The 18351-nt window shown below is 32.2% G+C and overlaps 1 protein-coding gene across 9 annotated transcripts in view; it reads left to right on the top strand.

Annotated features, from left to right (window-relative positions):
* LOC143223091 (kazrin-like) overlaps nt 1-18351 on the top strand; it is a 167605-nt gene that overhangs the window by 136624 nt on the left and 12630 nt on the right. For 8 of the 9 annotated variants that reach the window (XM_076450536.1, XM_076450531.1, XM_076450532.1 and 5 more), the window contains exons 6-13: nt 1030-1249; nt 2596-2808; nt 5339-5559; nt 6504-6616; nt 7987-8221; nt 9060-9161; nt 10292-10458; nt 15700-15862. In XM_076450536.1, coding sequence (XP_076306651.1) covers nt 1030-1249; nt 2596-2808; nt 5339-5559; nt 6504-6616; nt 7987-8221; nt 9060-9161; nt 10292-10458; nt 15700-15862 — 1434 coding nt within the window. The remainder of the gene's footprint in view (nt 1-1029; nt 1250-2595; nt 2809-5338; nt 5560-6503; nt 6617-7986; nt 8222-9059; nt 9162-10291; nt 10459-15699; nt 15863-18351) is intronic. The other variant, XM_076450530.1, reaches the window with a different exon arrangement.

The following is an 18351-nucleotide window of genomic DNA, read 5'->3' as shown; positions in this document are numbered from 1 at the left end:
ATACGGTTTCATTTCTAAAGTCAGTATCTTTATTCATATAAGACGTGTTAAGAAGAGGTCGGTATTGTTTTATCACATATGGCGTGTTAAGAAGAGGTCGGTATTGTTTTATCACATATGGCGTGTTAAGAAGAGGTCGTTATTGTTTTGTCACATAGGACGTGTTAAGAAGAGGTCGGTATTGTTTTGTCCCCAGAGCTGTCCTCTGGTGGGACCTATGAACTTAGTCCTAAAATCCGGGTTTCGATTCTTCGCTGTGAACGAAGCAGATAGTCCATGCTCGTCAGGGAAATGAAATAACATCTAAGAATAAATACATTTCTATCAAATGATTGTTTTGTCGCCTGTGCTCGCCATATCAAATGATAAAAAAAATGTTAAGGCTGTTAACTTCAATGTATTTCTCTCATTTATTGTTCTGTTACCGGTTTGGTAAAATACAAGTACGATTTTATGAACCTAGTAGCGTGCAGAACCAGCACAGTGCAAACCATGGGTGTCTAAGTCAGGAATACACATGGGACAGGTAAAGACTGTCCATTAGAGCCACTCGGTTATAGAAAAAGGAGTATCGTGTGGTTAGCAGCTTACGCACTTTGGCTCATTAACAAAATGATTTGTCGGTCACAGTTCATTCACATTGAAAATTCTGTACTGATTTAATCTACACAAGGAGGAAAGTAAATTGACAACATGCACTAAATAAGTGTGGTGTGCACGTCAAAAACAAATCTAGAATCGCTGATGATTTACTAGTTTATCAACAGAACGGTTAGCTCTTTTCAGACCTTTCCATAAGAATATGATGAGGAAAATATATTAAATGTCGGATTGCATTTTACATCCTCAAATACAGCTAAACTGAGGAGTATTGATGACACAAGTGTTAACACGTTCTTGTCGTGAGGTTTACCTTGCGATAAATGCTTGTATAAACATCCAAACGTATTGATTTTACGCTTTAAGTTCTCTGTTTTATTAGTGTGTACGTGTACAGTTTTTCGCATACATGATGAGTTACATCTGCAGATTCGAGACAGGATGGGATATTCATCTGATGCTGAGAGCACTAGAATCTTCCGAACCAACGGCTACCACAGCCCGAGCATGGCGTCCACTTCCCAAATCATAAATGGACGGGACAGTAGTAATGCTCCTACACCGACTCCATTGTCCGAACCAACGTCGTTGTTATACACTGGGACTCCGACAATAACAGTTGACGAAGACCAGAACTCAGTTTATTATTGTAAGTAGTTCGTTACTTAAAATAAGAAAATGATTCAGAAATTCACACACAGCCCACAGTGCTGAGCGCGATTCTGGGTAAAGGTACTCGAACCATGGATCCATATTTACTGACCATTTCGCTAACTACTAAACCATATCCAACACATCATAGTGTAATCAGTTTATCGCTGTAAATGGTTCTTTTTTACAACAGGATTAACATGGAAGTCAACTTCGCTTTACAGTAATCTTATATAATGTTTATCCCGCAATGGCGGCCTGATTTGTTTATTATTGGAACTGTTTATTCAATTGAATTATTTCTCGTCTGAGTATCATGTAAAGGGAAAACTAAACTTCTTGTTTAAGGGTTTATCTACTTTGTATTTTTCTTTAACTGAGTGAGTGCGAGACCTACTATAAGTGAACGTTTATGCTAAAAAACATGATTTTATAGCGTTGACTTGCTTTTGATAAAATTGAAGTTTAATGAGAAAAGTATTTAGATAACCAGAGCCGTTGAATAATTTATAAGTGTTAGTGTTTTAATATTACAGTTTTGAATGCAAACTGTTTAGTCGTTTGTTTTATGTTTGTAGCTTTTCACTTTTTAAATGTTAATAGGCGAAGGGTCAAAATAACCAGTTTGTTAATGAGACGCTAAATTTCTTTGCTATAATATCCAATCCTCTGTGTCCCAGTGGTAAATTTCAGAGGTTATAAAGGTTAGGGTTCGATCGCCGTAGCAATATAATGTTGATATGCAATTGCATAACCTTGTGCAAGACATATAATCGTTAATGTTCAGCCGTGTGCATTTTGTTCTACTCACTTGAGTGTTTTTTGGTTGGTCGTTAGTGCGTTAAAAGTACGATATCATGAAAATGTTGCAAGTTTTTAGAACGTCTTGTGACATATTACATTGATAGGGGTAGTAGAAACTTTTTTAACAATGAGTTTTGAACTATTCATATTGCGTGTTATCGAAGTGACGTTATCAATGGTTTAGGAGAATATCGAAAAAAATGAGTATTTTTTTGTATAAAAACTTGCATTCATGTTGGATATGTTTGGCTATGGGAATTCTAAATGTGAGTATGTGTATATACATGTTAAATATCTTATCTTCATTTTTTTTTCAAAATTTTACTTGATTCCAAAATGTGTGCGCTATTAATAATATAAGATTAACTTCCTGAAAAGGGTGACTTCTTTGTACAGGTTGAAAGACTTTGTGTCAAAGATGTTAGACGACAAAATTTATGGTGTTTATCTAACAACATTTCGTACATAATAGAGGATGTCTTTTATCAACCACCATGGAGGCCTAACTGCGTTTTACTTTTAATTTTCCTTTTTCCCTAGCCACCACCTCTGCTAGAGATGATCGTTTGCCGTCCCTTTCTGGGTTGTCTCGTTCAGCAGAAGAGATACACGTAAACACTAATGCAAACTCTGACGTCAGTAGCGTTAAGAAAAGCCGGAAGAGGAAAGAAGGGAAAGGAACATGGGGTTCGATTTCTCGTGTGTTTTCTCGTGGGCGCCGCCGAAAAGGATTAGATACAAGTGTGTCAAATGGTACCTTTAATTGAATTTTTTTTGCAATATTAATAAATAAATTATATCTGTGGCAATTAAATGAAATATTTCGTGAGTGTAGCCCTTCAATAATTTATTTAAGGCAACAGAAATCATAGACAAATATGTGTTAGATGAAACTTATTGTTAGTGGCTAGTAATGTGGGAAATGCTGAATGGAGCATATTGTTTAACGTATTTGTAGAAAAGAGACGATATTCAACTACAGAGAAAACACAATTTTTGCTAAAGCTATCCCATCTTAATCTTCTTAGGGCATAGGCCCGGCATGGCCAGATGGGTTAAGGCGTTCGACTCGCAATCTGAGGGTCTCGGATTCGAATTTCCGTCGTTCATTTAGCCGTGGGGGCGTTATAAGGTGATAGTCAATCCCACTATTTGTTGTTTAAAAAGTAGCCCAAGAGTTGGCGGTGGGTGGTGATGACTAGCTGCCTTCCCTCTAGTCTTACACTACTAAATTAGGGACGGCTAGTGCAGATAGCCCTTGAGTAGCTTTGCGTGAAATTCAAAACAAACAAACAAATCTTAGGGCACATGATGGTTTCAAAAGCTGAATAGAAGGGGTATAGAATTAATGTTATTTGTTAGTAGTAATTAAAGAATTTTGTTTTTTGAATTTCGCACAAAGCTACTGGAGGGCTATCTGTGTTAGCCGTCCCTAATTTAGCAGTGTAAGATTAGAGGGAAGGCAGCTAGTCATCACCACACACCGCCAACTCTTGGGCTACTCTTTTACCAATGAATAGTGGGATTGACCGTCACATTATAATGCCCTCACGGTTGAAAGGGCGAGAATGTTTGGCGCGACGGGGATGTGAACCCGCGACACTCAGATTACGAGTCGCACGCCTTAACACTCTTGGCCATGCCGGGCCCCATTAAAGAATTAAAAATAGAGAATGAAACTGATAGATAGTTACAACAACCTGTATAAAGTTGACCTGTGTTGGTGAATACGAAAAATGAATATTGTTGAACAATGCTGTTGGGTCATAGCAAATAAGAAGTTTGTATATACAGAAAAAAACTAACGATGACATCACATACGTGAGAGACATTTCCTGCAGACTAACTGAAGTTCAGATATTTCTCTGCAAACACTTGAATGATGAGTGCTATATTAAGTCAACTTCTGAAATGTCACTGTTTCTAAACCTAATTTACAAACAATTTGGATTTTGTAACAGAGAACTAAAAGCTGAACCAAATTTTCATCATTTTATGATTTCATATCATCAAACATACTGTTAAGAACTCTATCAATGGATAGCTTAATTTTCATTGGAAGATGTATTTATAATTTTGAAATAATTGCGTATACTTTCTGAAGAGCCAGTGAAAAGATGAATTAATTGTAAAATGGAGAAACATTTCACAACAAGTTACTTTGCTTCTGTATCCCACAAACTAGTTATATCTTGTACCAAATGCATTATACCCCACCACGAGTCATACCCCATATCAAACAATCTGTATTACATGGACAACTTATACCCTATACCAAAGACATTATCCTATGGTATATTACACTGATAGGGGCAGCAGAAAATTTTAAAAAATGGGTTCTGAAGTATTCATATATTGTTATTGTGGTTCACAAGAATATTGAAAAACATATTGGTAGTTTTTCTAATAAAACCTACATTCAGATAGGATATATATGGCTATGAGTCACATCTACTGCTTGCAAATGAATAGTTTAGATTTACTATTATGGAATTACAAGTTTTGATAATTTCAAACATTTCTTCAGCTCAAATAAAGTTGGACTGAAATGGAGACAGATGAAGGTTTCAAAATTTGTTATTTTATAATAGTGAAACCTAAACTTTATTTCTGATTATTTAACACAGTACTGTATGTTTACCTACTATAAATCTATTTTTGTATAATTTATAATCTTTATTTTTCTATTATGATGTATCCTAATGAAGAAGTTATAATATCAGTACTAAAATGATTGTCTTTGTCTTAGAACTAGGAGGTAATTTCTTTTTGATACATTATAGCTTTTGTTTTATTTATTCAATTTATCTTCCTACTGTGTGTAAATTGAGTTATTTACTGATCAATGAAAACTGATACTTTCAAAAAATTTGTAACCAGAATTGGCAATTGAAATATAGTAGTTACCATAATATAGTTACACAGATCTTACAAAGGTTATAGCTGTTTTCTATAAAAGTGTTTATTTTTTATTAATGTGTCTATTGTGTTCTTTAGGCTAGAGTAAAGTATGGGCACAATCCTGTCTATTTTCAGTGTAATTGTATTGCTTGTTCTTGTATATTGATAGTAACTTCCTTTTTTAATAAGGATTTCAACGTATTTGGTATTTTTCACTGACAAAGTTTCCAAGAACAATTCACCACTATATGAAGCCTGGTCTTTTAATTTTTGTCTTGCTTTTGGTTATTGATGTGGGGTGGAAATGTTTCAGTATTACTTGGCGATTGTTACATGATAAATGTGTACAGTTAATTTGGGTTGTTTGTGTGCTTATTAACAGGTGGGAGTTCAGACCAGAGGTCATCTTGGTCACCACAGAGCAGTCTGTATGCCAGCCCACTAACAGAAGGCAGCTATAATGAAAAGCTAAAGTTATTGGAAGAAGCTCAAGGAATTCCAATGGAGAAATGGAAAGCTGCAACAGTCCTTTCTTGGTTGGAAATTACATTAGGAATGCCACAGTATGGTTCAAAGTGTTCTGAGAACATTAAGAGTGGAAAGGTAGCTAAATTTAATTCATCTGTAAACCAGTTTGATTATATTTCAGGTATTTTATGTGATGAACCACCAGAATCATCTGCAATTTTCTTTTGTTACATTCTTTTTTTTTTTTGTCCATTATGAAACTCGAGTTAGATGCATATAAAATTCATATTCTAACTTGTTTTTGTTGTCTACTACAAATTGCAGTTTAGGAAGCATTTTTTTCTTTTTATTGTTTTTCAGCTTGCAAGAACCAAAAGCACATTTGAAATGATTTTTTGTTACTATACTTGAAACATCTACAAAATTTCTGGTTTTATCAGGTCAAGCATGCATTTTATTCTTCATTACACGTTTTTAAAACGTGATACTATAATACCTTGTCAAATATTCAAAGATTTACACTTTAAGATGTAAACATTTAGACTTTGGGGCTAAATTACAGCAGTGAATAATGTTACTTATACAGTATTGTATTGTAAATTTATATCTTACTTTGTAATTCAATATATATGTTTGTACTTTTTTGAATGCCTTTTTGTGAAGATCTTCAAATACATTGTACTTAGGCTAGTGTTCTTCAGTTTACTTGTGCAATTTAAATTATTTGATATTACCTGAATTTGGCATTTAATTCAGAAAGTATTTGTGCAGAAATAGGTAAAGTTATAACCAGTATGTTGGAGATTAATAGAACCTATTATCCTGACTTTTGTTAAGGGAGCATATTGTACTTTCCACATATTAAGCAATGTAACTACTGGTACTGAGAGGACAGTTGTTGATTCTTGTGTTTATTGAATAAGGAGTCTGCAAGTTTTTAATTGTTTAAAAATAGTGATTTCTCTTTATTCTGTATCAGTAATTAGTTTTCTAACTATACCAACTCACCACATAAAACAAACTTTATTTATAGCTGTCTTTATCATTCTTGGAGTAACTTAAATTCTTATTGTGCATAGATTCTCCTAGAATTGTCTGATGGAGAGCTAGAAGTTGGTCTTGGAATAACTAATGCCATGCATCGAAGAAAACTTAGGCTTGCTATTGAAGAACATAGAGATTCTTCATCGTGGTAAGATGTGTTGTCAAATTATCTAATCAGAAATGATGTTCAATAAAATTAAATTGGTAAACGTTTAATATAGTCTAGAAAATTACACTTTATTACATTTACAAAAACTGTTAGGTTGTCAGCTTCTTGTTAAGCAGTTTTTTTGACAAAATAAGTACACATTGTTAGATCTATTTGGATGTTGGAGATGATAAATATAGACATAAAAGGTAACCAAGTTTATTTTGGTTTATAGTAGATGGGATAGTATTGGACATTCTTCAGATATGTTAAAACTTCAGGTAAAATAGTTAAAAATTGACAAAAGTTAAAAATGAAAATAGTTGTTTGACATTTGCATCATCTGGAACAACATCAACTTTTGTGGAAAGATGTGCAAAGTCACTTGGGATGTTTAAATTTAGATTAGTGGTTGAAGATAGGAGACCATACTCAGGCTTTTGCCTGAAAACATAAGTGTGCTATTTTCAGAATTTTGTCTCATTATTTTTCATGGCTTTCTATTAGTTTGCATCTCTTCATTTTATGTTTATCTTCAGCTCTTGATTCTACTTTCAGTCCAAGCAGCTAGTCAGTAATCATTCAGGTTCAGAGCTGGACAGTAAGCTAGAGTAATTAAAGGTTGTTGGGTATTGTTTTTTTTTCTGTTGATATTCAATGTATTTGTTGCTTAACAATTTCAATTATTGCTTATTTGTTTCGAGAATTGTATTTATTGAATAAATAGTGTACCAAAAATTACTCTTAATATCAGGTATGTTGCTTATTTACTTTATCTTTACAGTCTATTTTTAACATATTGGCAGTTAATTTTTTCAAAAGATAATGTTTTTTTAAGAATAAGAACTCTAACCATTATCTTCAGCATGCTGAACCTAAAGTGATGAATAACTAATATTTTAGGTGCAACTTGTACTTTTACGTTTCTCTCTGGATTTATATGTACTGTTGTTTTTAGAACATATCTTAACTTTTTTGTACAAACAACTTAAAGTCGTTAATATGTTTTAAATAATCTATTAAAGGTTAATTGTGATCAGTCTTAGATTTATTTATTTTTAAAATTTATGTAAAAAAGGGTTTGAATATTTCCAGTATTATCTTCTTTTAAATCATCATTTGAGGTTTAATTCTGATAACATTTTTATATTTCTTTATTGTGTATGTGTACGTACAACTAACATGTATTTACTTAAACATTTGAACAGTCCCTGAGCTTAAATTCGAGAATATAATTTTTTTTATAAAGAAATTAGTTATGATATTCTCACATATGGCATGAATCTAAAAATTAAAGTTTTTTTGTTTGACTTCAGTAATTTCAAGTGAAAAAATATGCTTGTTTAATTATGATATGTTTTCCTCCCCAGCATGAATCCGAAGATTAATCTTCTGTCTCACGTGTGGGTGGTAGATGAATGGTTACCCAGTTTAGGTCTAGCTACATACAGGGATCCTTTTAACTTTCAGCTAGTTGATGGACGAGTGTTGAATACGCTAACTAAAAAAGATCTTGAAAAATACCTAAATATTACTCGGAAATTTCACCAACTTAGTGTCATGCATGGCATTCAGCTGTTACGCATGGTGAAATTTGATAAACAGGTTAGTTATCTTTTTCCTATTTTTTATTATAAAGTTTAGTATGATAATTTCTACATTATTTGAAAGTAATTAGTTTTTCAATCTTGATGCTGTAAGGTTTTTAAAGATATTATAAACCCAATGTGCACCAGCTTGGTTCATTGGACTGATTTGATATTGAAGAAGGAATATTGTGTCTACACAAAATGTGAAAAGCTTTAAGTAGAATGTACAAGTTTGTTGGACACATTAAATCAAATGAGTTACAATGATGTTTGTACTCAAGATACACCTTCAAACTGATGACATTAGTCTGATTTCAACAAGTCAAATGTAAGGTGATGTTTATTTGCAGGATAAAATTATATTTTCAGTTGTACAGTTTGCATAGTGCATTTGTATAAACTCTCGAACCTCTTAAATGTATATCTAGAGCTTTTTTGTTTTGTTTTTTTATCTCTGTATTTGATTCTTTATTCTTCTCCAGCAGAAACTGCTGCTAAATCTGCAGCATAGGGTAAAATGAACACTAGATAATTCTGACATCAAATATGTAATACCATGGTGAATGGCACTTTGACTCCCCTGCCCCTGTGAATATGGTTAATTAATTTTTTAAAACATTGTACTTAATTATCCACATAAATATTAAACAAGTTAGTTTTCTTTGTAATGAGTTGTACTAATTCTTAACAATATGAGTCTACAATAATTTGTAAAGAATGAGAAGTTGATTTTTCCCTACTTTATCAGTTTGAGTTTTCAACAATCATTTGCAAAGAAAGAAAAATTAATTTTATTTTTAAAATGAGATAAATTGATTGTGGGAAGTAAATAACAGCTAATATCTTCTTATTAGGTGTTAACCCAACGAAGGTCTCGCTGTGAACACATGGACCTTGATCCTCTGGTTTGGACAAATCAAAGGTTTATCAAGTGGGTGAAGAGCATAGACCTAGAGGTGAGTCTTTTCATTTGGAAAATTAATCTAATTGTAAGAATTCTGTTACCTTTTGTAATCAGTTGTTATATTCACAAATCAGGTCTCTTTCTAATAGATCAAATAGATTCAGGTTATTGTAATGTTTATTTTTGTGTGATGTTATCGTTTAGGCAGAATCCGTTTTGTTTTTCAGTTGTAAACAGTTAAACAAGTTTCTTCACGTTTGTTATTCGTTGTTAAACTTAGCATTATTCTGATATACATATGAGAGAAATCATTCCCATTTAGAAATGCTGCACAAATTAAAATCATCCTCAGGATACAGGCTGTAATGTGGAATATAAAATATAAAATGTACCATAGGTTTTGTAAATGACTGTGGAAGTAAGGCTCACATTGCAGTGAGGATACACTGGTTACCAGTCTTGCATAAAGAAATTCATAAATAATAATGTAATCAAAAGAAATTAGGAGAACAAGATGTGAGTGCTCACTGCAGACAATTATGGGAAGGTAACTGCTCTCTAAAGCACTGAAGAAGATAAAAAGACTTATTTTATTATTTAATTATTATTATTTATGAATTTCTTTATGTGAAACTGAATGGAGTTTAAGACTGATAGACTGTGTATCTCCACCACAGTGTGAGCTCTTCTTCAGTCACCTCTGAAATCTAGGGTACATTTTGTATATTCCACATTATAGCCTGTAGCCTGGGAATCCTTTTAATTTGTGCAGCATTTTTTATTTTTGTTCAAGCTTGTTTTTGTTTACTAGGAAATATTATTAGTCAAAGGATTGGATTTACTGTTTTTAATACAACCTTTCCTTTTGATTTTGATTTATTTTACTTGACTGATAAGTATCAAGTAAATTATAGCCTGTAGCCTGGGAATCCTTTTAATTTGTGCAGCATTTTTTATTTTTGTTCAAGCTTGTTTTTGTTTATTAGGAAATATTATTAGTCAAAGGACTGGATTTACTGTTTTTAATACAATCTTTCCTTTTGATTTTGATTTATTTTACTTGACTGATAAGTATCAATAGTTTACAAGAGTTTCATCAAACAATTTTAACCTCACTCAGAGTGAAATTCAATATGCTCATTATGGTAAAGCTTAAATATTCATTTGAATCTCCTGATGTAGGAATATGCAGAAAACCTTCAAGGTAGTGGTGTCCATGGTGCATTAGTAGTGCTGGAGACATCCTTTACTGCTGATACCATGGCAATGGCTCTGGGTATTCCAACCTCAAAGAACATCATACGAAGACACTTAACAACAGAATTAGATAGCTTAATACAACCATCAAGGTACGTTATTTGGAGATAGTGGTTACTATTGCAGAATATTTTAAGCGTTATAGAGGGACATGAGAAATATGAGAGATTGATTTGTTCAATATTTCATTTTTGTAGAATGCAAGTGATTTTAAAATGTTATATTTGGTGGTCTTGTGCACTGACTTTTACTTTGTTCCATAACTAAAGCATCATTTTGAAAATCATTCTTGATGATGAGAAACCCACTTGAAGTAAAAATGCATCTTGGAACAGCTGGTATGGGTATTAATACTTTTACTAATAAAGCAAAGAACAACGTTTTGACCTTTCTAGGTCTAGGTTATCTTCAGGTTAATAAAGAGAGAGTTTGCAACTGACCATTGCTGGGCACATATCTTATAGATGTAAACTGGTACAGGATTGTAGGAGGAGCTGCAGTTAGATGTTAGGTTATTAATTAGTTAGGTATAAAGGAACACTTGTAAATTTTGGTTTTTAGTTGTTGTAAAAGTATAGCTTTTTTGATATTGCATTTGTTTATATTTGTTTCCCAACTTAGTACTGGATGTTTTCTATGGGTATGTTGTGTTTATTTGATTTGTTTACTGGAATGTTGTGTTTTGTTAATTTGTTTTCCAAATGTTATTTATTTTTTGTTGATGGTATGCAGCAGTGTAAGGTTTTGTAGTTTGTTGTATCTTGGGATTTATTGTTTGTTTGTGTTGTTGATCTAGGTGTGTACATATAATTTTTTCATTGGTTTTTGGAGGAAATTTTTTGATGTTGATGAAGTGTTTTATTTTGTTGATTTCATTGTTAATTTTATTGGGTGAGCATAGTTTTGTGGTTGTGTTTATTTGGTTTCTTAATATACTGACTTTTTATTTTGTTTCATATGCTGAGTCCTAGGGAATGTATAGTCCAGTGTGGGTGATTCTTCTGTGGATTTCTGTTTTGAATTGTGTATCAGTTCTTGTGATATTGAGGTTGATATTGTTGGGGTGTATAGAGTTAATGTGGTTTAAAAAATCTAAGTCTGTATTCTGTAGATGTGAATCCATCAATTGTATTATCAACATATCTGTACCAGTATGAATGGCCTAAGTATGGGCAATCCTGTATCACAAGCTCTAAGAACATTTTTATGACACAGATTGAATGTCAAGTGATCAATTTAAGAGACACATTTTGAAAATCAATTCTTACTCATTTTTTCAAGCCCCCTGCTTATAAAATTCTTTTTAAATACATGCTAAGTGAACATTTTCCTTATATCTGTGGAATTTGCAACAAATAAACCCAAATAAGGCAGTAAACTCTGTGATAAATAAAACAGCATAGCAGTCACTGTGTATTAAGTATTTGTCTTCAGCTTTGAAATACAGTATTTGTGATATTTGGTGTGAAAATATATATAATTGTTTTATTATTAGGGTGTATAGTAGACAACCAGTTCACTTGATGGATAAATTTGGTATATTATAGCTCAGTTTAAGCTGTTTATAACTTTGAAAAGGTGCAAGCCCTAAAATGTCATTGTCTTTAGGTAAGTAAACATCAGTTCTGTATGAAATGGCATACTTCCCACACACAAAAATATCTGTGCTATAGCATGATGGTTTGCCAAGTATGTATAAATAATATCTTATGCAATTAATATAACAAACCATTTCTCATAGTATATGACTTTTTCAAAACACTACTAATATTGAAGCATTATATTTTTTATTCTGCAAATTCTTATCTTGAGGTTTAGATGTTACTGATTGTCTCTTTTACCATTCTTGAACTTGCTTCCAAGGTGTTGTAAATACTATTCAATACAGTCTGCTGATTGTCTTTAAAATGATCATGATTTCTATGCTCTTGTAATATTCATTATCAAATACTTGCATCATTTTTGCATTTTGATTTTACGTCATAAGTTTTTGGTCTTCAAAAAAAACAAACAGAAGTATTGATGAAACTATCAAGGAATACCAGAAGTATCTTGTACTATTGTACAAATTGAAGGTTTGTGTTAATAATTAGCAGGTTCAGTTAGTTTGTTTAATTCATGTTTTTCTGTAGCTCTACTTAAAGTGATTTTCCTGCTGGCTTGCCTTAAACCAATTTCTAATATTTTGTAAATATTACAGGACAACATGAAACATTTTGTTGAGATTACTTTAAGAGATTATACACTTTGAATTGTTTAATAAATGATGATTATGTACTTAAGTTTACAGTAAGGCATTTAACAGTTTGAACCTTTTTGTTTGCACAGTATTATTACCATAACTGTGTATGATGTAATTGGTACTGTTGTATCAAGTTGTACGTTATTGTTACCATAACTGTGTATGATGTAATTGGTACTGTTGTATCAAGTTGTACGTTATTGTTACCATAACTGTGTATGATGTAATTGGTACTGTTGTATCAAGTTGTACGTTATTGTTACCATAACTGTGTATAATGTAACTTGTACTGTTGTATCAAGTTGTACTTTCTAGTTTTTTGACATATAAATTAACAGCATGATGTATCTTACAATATTAAAAACTATTGTACTTCTCATATGTACACATGAAAATTATCAAGATAGTATACATAGTGTTGTTAATAAATGATTAATTGTATTGTAAGGAGGGTTAATTTCACTTTTTAATAATGAGTGTATTGTTCACAATTGACTTTATATTTGATTTTGGAACTTGTTGCTGTCATAAGTGATCTACTGGGGAATGTTGAAAGTTCATTTCAACATTTTGTGTTGCTTGTTTTATATCATATAACTCTTTATTATGTGGATAACCTTTATAAACTGTCTTGGTAGTATTGATGCTGACTGGTCAAATTTGCTGTGAACCAAGCATATAGATGCTGAATATATCATTGATGCACATAAGAGAAATATGGAAATACATATATTTTCATATTTTTTTCTTGCCTGCATATATGTAAGCAGCTTTTATAAAGTGTGATTACTCCTTATATAGTTATTAGTATTATGTGATGATATATTTGTTGTAAACTCGCATGCAAGTAAACAATGTACTGTATACACTATTGTTACATAGTGTTGTACTTCTTTTGCATCTTCATGACGGTAAATAGTGTAATATACAAATACTGATACATGATGCTGTACTTACTGCACAGTACTGTGCAAATATTAGGAAAAAGTCAAAGATCATTTTTCAGGTTTTCACAGAATAATGGAAGGTAAATCACAAATGAAACATCAACATGTTATTAATCATCACATTTAGTACAACAGAATCTCAATGGAAGTGCTTGAGTTCAGCAAAGTTAATATTTTGTATCTCCCCAATTTTTGTGAATAACTGTTTATAGTCTTTTGGACATTATTGCAATGTATTTAATTGAAGTGCCCTTTGGTGTTTTACTCCAAGTATCCCAAAACACTCTCATAAAGTTTCTTTGGAAGAATATTTTGACTTGTCAAGTTTTGATCTATTAAATCCCAGATCTGCTCAGTTGGGTTGAGATCAAAATTCTATGGGTGGCCATTGCATCATTTGAATGATTCCAGCAGATTCTTTCTTAGCTAAGACATTTCTGCATATGATGATGTACTTAAGTTTACAGTAAGGCATTTAATAGTTTGAACTTTTTTGTTTGCACAGTACTATTACCATAACTATGCATAATGTAACTAGTACTGTTATATCAAGTTATACGTTATTGTTACCATAACAGTGTATAATGTAATTGTTACTGTTGTATCAAGTTGTACTTTCTAGTTTTTTGACATATAAATTAACAGCATGATGTATCTTACAATATTAAAAACTATTGTACTTCTCATATAATATAGTTATATTATTTGGTTGAATAAGTGTTTGGGGCATTATCTTGTTGGTTTTTTGTTTTTTTTTAACTGCTACATGACCAACTATTTCATTCTCATTGAGTCTTCTTGATAATGTAGATCTATTGTTTGGTACATGATTGTTTCTCTTGCTTGAAATCAGTAGCAGTCTTCCTTCTGTCCCAAAGACTGCATAAATGAAGATATTTAATATCAAAATCATTGAGTTTAGGTGTTCTGCTTCTCCCTTGTGTGTTTTGAAATGTACCTGTCTCAGTCTCATGATCTGGAGTGTGTTTAACAGTGTTTGTGGAGCATTTTAGGTCTGCAACAGTTTGTTGGAGAGTCTGTTCAGCACTACATAAAGCTTTTATAAGAACTGTTTGCTCTACTGACTATTCTCTACACTTTTTTGGGCTGTGGTATGACAACAAAACTTTATAAAAACAGTTTTACCACAATACATTAAGGTTTATTTGTGGAGTTCTATTAACTTGACTTCTTCTGGTATGTACTGGTACCATATGCTAGCTTCTTTCTATATAATTAAGACACTGCATTGGGGTACCATGATAGTTATTTCAGATTCTAAATTTGATCAGTATGCTCAACCAATCAAGCAGAATTGTTATGGCATGTCCTTTGTAAAAATATGTGGGAATTCTAAAAAATAAGTATTTTCACTCTGGCTTATTCAATTGTCAACAGGGATCAGTGAAACATTACCATATTTACATTATATAATGATATGGAAGAATTAGCTCCATAAAATGGAAAGAATATTCTGTTCATTGTATAGTTTGTATTTTACACTTGCATAACATATAAAGTCTTCAAAATGTATGTGCAAATTTTTACCAGTCTTGTATTTAATTCTGGCATTTAATCTCTTCTGTAAACTGTTACTAAATTAAGAACATAAAGTAAAGGAATAATTGATAATTCTGATATTAAATAATACCCTGTTAGATGGTACTCTGTAAGGAGTTGTGCCATGTGCACAAGATTAATAGTGTTAAATCTGTATTGTCATTTCACGATGTACATTTTGTATACAGATGTGAGGTTAAGAGTACAGTATATCTACAATTATTACATGATATGCATTTTATACACTGACATGAAGTTTAAAATACTGTTATTATTGGTACATATTCTTGAATTCTTACATGTGACATGCAGGTTAATAGTGCTATTACATTTTGCTTTCTTTACTGTTAACATGGAGGTTAACAGTAGAGTATATCCAATATTTATACGTGACAGTGTACTTGTATGCTAACATGAAAGTTAACAGACTAGCATTTCTTATATAATGGTAGGGAAACACACTTCTTGTCTGCTGACATTGAATTTAAGTGTCATATTTCACATTTTAATAAGAGAATAATGGAATTTGTATGACCATTTTTATGAAGATATTTACATAACAGAATTGCTTCAATATTCTATAGGATGTCTCTGGAAGCAGAAGCAGTCTTTTACTCACGGAAAAATCAGAAGAAAAGTGCTGGAACCTCTTCAGTTAGTGCAACTGGTTCATTAGGTCGTAGTTTTATGAGATCTCACTCTAGGGCTACATTAGAAAGGACCGACAAGCGGCATACAAACACGAGGGTAAGAACATTTAATTTATTTTAATCATATAGTGATTGTAATCCGAGATGTAATTAGAAAGGAAACTAAAAATCATTGATATTTTTTGTAAGTTAGTGTCCAATGTGCAAAGATTATGAAAACTATTTAGTGTGTTAAATTTGGGCGTAGGGGAACTGTTTTGATAAATCTGAGCATTTGTGTAGTAATGTCTTGCTTAAGGACCAGTCTGTAATCTTTTTAAATGATTCTATGTTTTGATGTATTTTAATAATTGTTCTGGATGCACACATTGAAGTAAAAAATTAAGGAATGCTATTGTTTAAGAATACTTGGGTGTTTAACAATTGAAGTTATAAGGCTTTACATATATTGAGAACTATGAACACTACACATGGACAAATGTTGAGGCAGAAATAAGAGTTAAAAATTGTACAAGAATAAATAATGTACTTGATGATACATGGTGGTACAGCAATTTGGAATATTGACAAAAGTCAACCAGTAGAGAATTTGACTTTTCTGAGCTCTGTAATGATTATTTGTTTTCAATGATGGAGTTGATCAAATCTTATGAAATTAAGGACAACACTTCATGCAGAGCTATGCTAGCTGGAAAGAGATACAGATAGGTGATACGAGTCTTCTATGAGTCTCTCCAGGACATTCCAAATGTGCTCAGTTGGATTAAGGTCTGGCAGAAATGCCACCAGCTATGATCTCTCAATTCCATTAGACTTGTAGGTATTTGTCTACAGTATTGGTTGTACATTTTTTAACATTATTATCCATAAAAGTGAAAGACTCTCCAATAGCACCAACATGTGGGTGCACATACTGTTCAAGGTGTTGTCCATATACAGTATATACCAATGCATCCATAGAGCCATTCTATAAAATGTAGAGTTCTGTGCAGACATTGGTGGAGATACCAGCCCCTGTGAATATTCCACTAACTCCAAAGGTTGTTCTTACTCAATTGTAGTAGTCCATAAACTGTTTGTTACGTATTCTATAGGCCCTAACATGTTGGGAATCTCTCCAATCTGAATGCTGGTTAACCCTTTTGCAAATGGTCATGGGTTAAAGACCATGTCATAACATTTGTTGACTTGCATTCAAAATTTTATTGAACCACTATTTTATGAATTTGTCTAAGTTTGGAGTAAACTTGTAAAATATAATCCTGACTTTAATATTATATACGTATTAATTTAAAGGATCACATCTCAATGTAAATGTGAGTTGTAGAGAATGTTGAATGCAACACTGTTTAAAATTAATGCTTGTGATGTCAAACTACTAGGTCTGTAGTTTTGCACAAATTAGGAACTTAAATTACTAAAATTAACAAACTAGAAGGGAAAATAAGACACTTGTATCTTTTTATTTTGCTGAGATATAGCTTATGTACTGAATCAAACATGGTGGCCCCATTCAACTCTTTCCATTTTTTGAAATGGTCCCTTAAGTAAAATTACTTTAATATATGACATTTTAATAACCAATCAACAGTTCAGAATGTCCCCCTAGTGGTTTTCTCAGCCACATTAATCTGTGAAAGGCTACTATGTTCTTTCAAATGATGATTCAAGAAGGAAGGTTGTCTTTCTAGTCTACTCAAAGTTTCATATTTTGTAAAATCTAAATAAATCTTAGTTAATAAGCTTAATAAATTATAATGGAATTCTACGGTATCAGTATAGTTATTTATGATTTTTTTTTATTACTAAACTCTTTCTATATATAACATCATGTTTTTGTTTTATCTAAATCTCATACGGAGTTTATGACACAGCATGTAAATAATACTACAGACATATGGCAGAAGGTTTTGTAATTAGATGAGACAAAACTGAGTTTCTTGATATAAATTGAAAGTGCTACATCTGGTGCTAGCCCAACACAGCACATCACTTGGTCAGCACTATTCCAACTTTCAAACATGGTGGTGATAGCATTATATTATGGGGACGTTTCTCATCCGCAGAGACTGGGATGCTTGTTAGGATTGTGGGGAAGATGAACAGCGCAAGGTACTAGTAAATCCTAAAGGAAAACCTACTAGCCAGCCAAGAATCTAAAACTTGTTCAAAAATTCAAATTTCAGCAGAATAGTGATGCAAAGCATAAAACCAAAGTTGCACTGTAGTGGTTTCAAAAGAATAATGTGAATGTCCTGGAGGACTCAAAGTCCTTACTTGAATCCAGGGCAAAATTTATGGTAAGACTTTAAGATTGCACAATGCTGACAAGTATGGTGCTCCTTGATGGAGTGCAAAGTTAGAAGAGACCCATCCAAATTACTCGCAGCAATAACTGCTGCTAAAGGTGTTCCCACAAAGTACCAACTTATGGGGCTGAATGCTTATACAATCAGCAAGTTTCAATTTATACATTTTCTTTGCAGGTTTTGCTAACATTCAACCTCTTTTACACATAACGGTGTTAAGTCTGAACATAAAAGTTCTGAGTAGAAACAATTTCATTAAAAAAACTTGTCACATTTT

The sequence above is a fragment of the Tachypleus tridentatus genome, chromosome 8 (assembly GCF_004210375.1).
Source record: "Tachypleus tridentatus isolate NWPU-2018 chromosome 8, ASM421037v1, whole genome shotgun sequence".
NCBI lineage: Eukaryota > Metazoa > Arthropoda > Merostomata > Xiphosura > Limulidae > Tachypleus > Tachypleus tridentatus.
The sequence above is the reverse complement of the archived record's forward strand: the minus strand, read 5'-3'. Positions and strand labels throughout refer to the sequence as shown.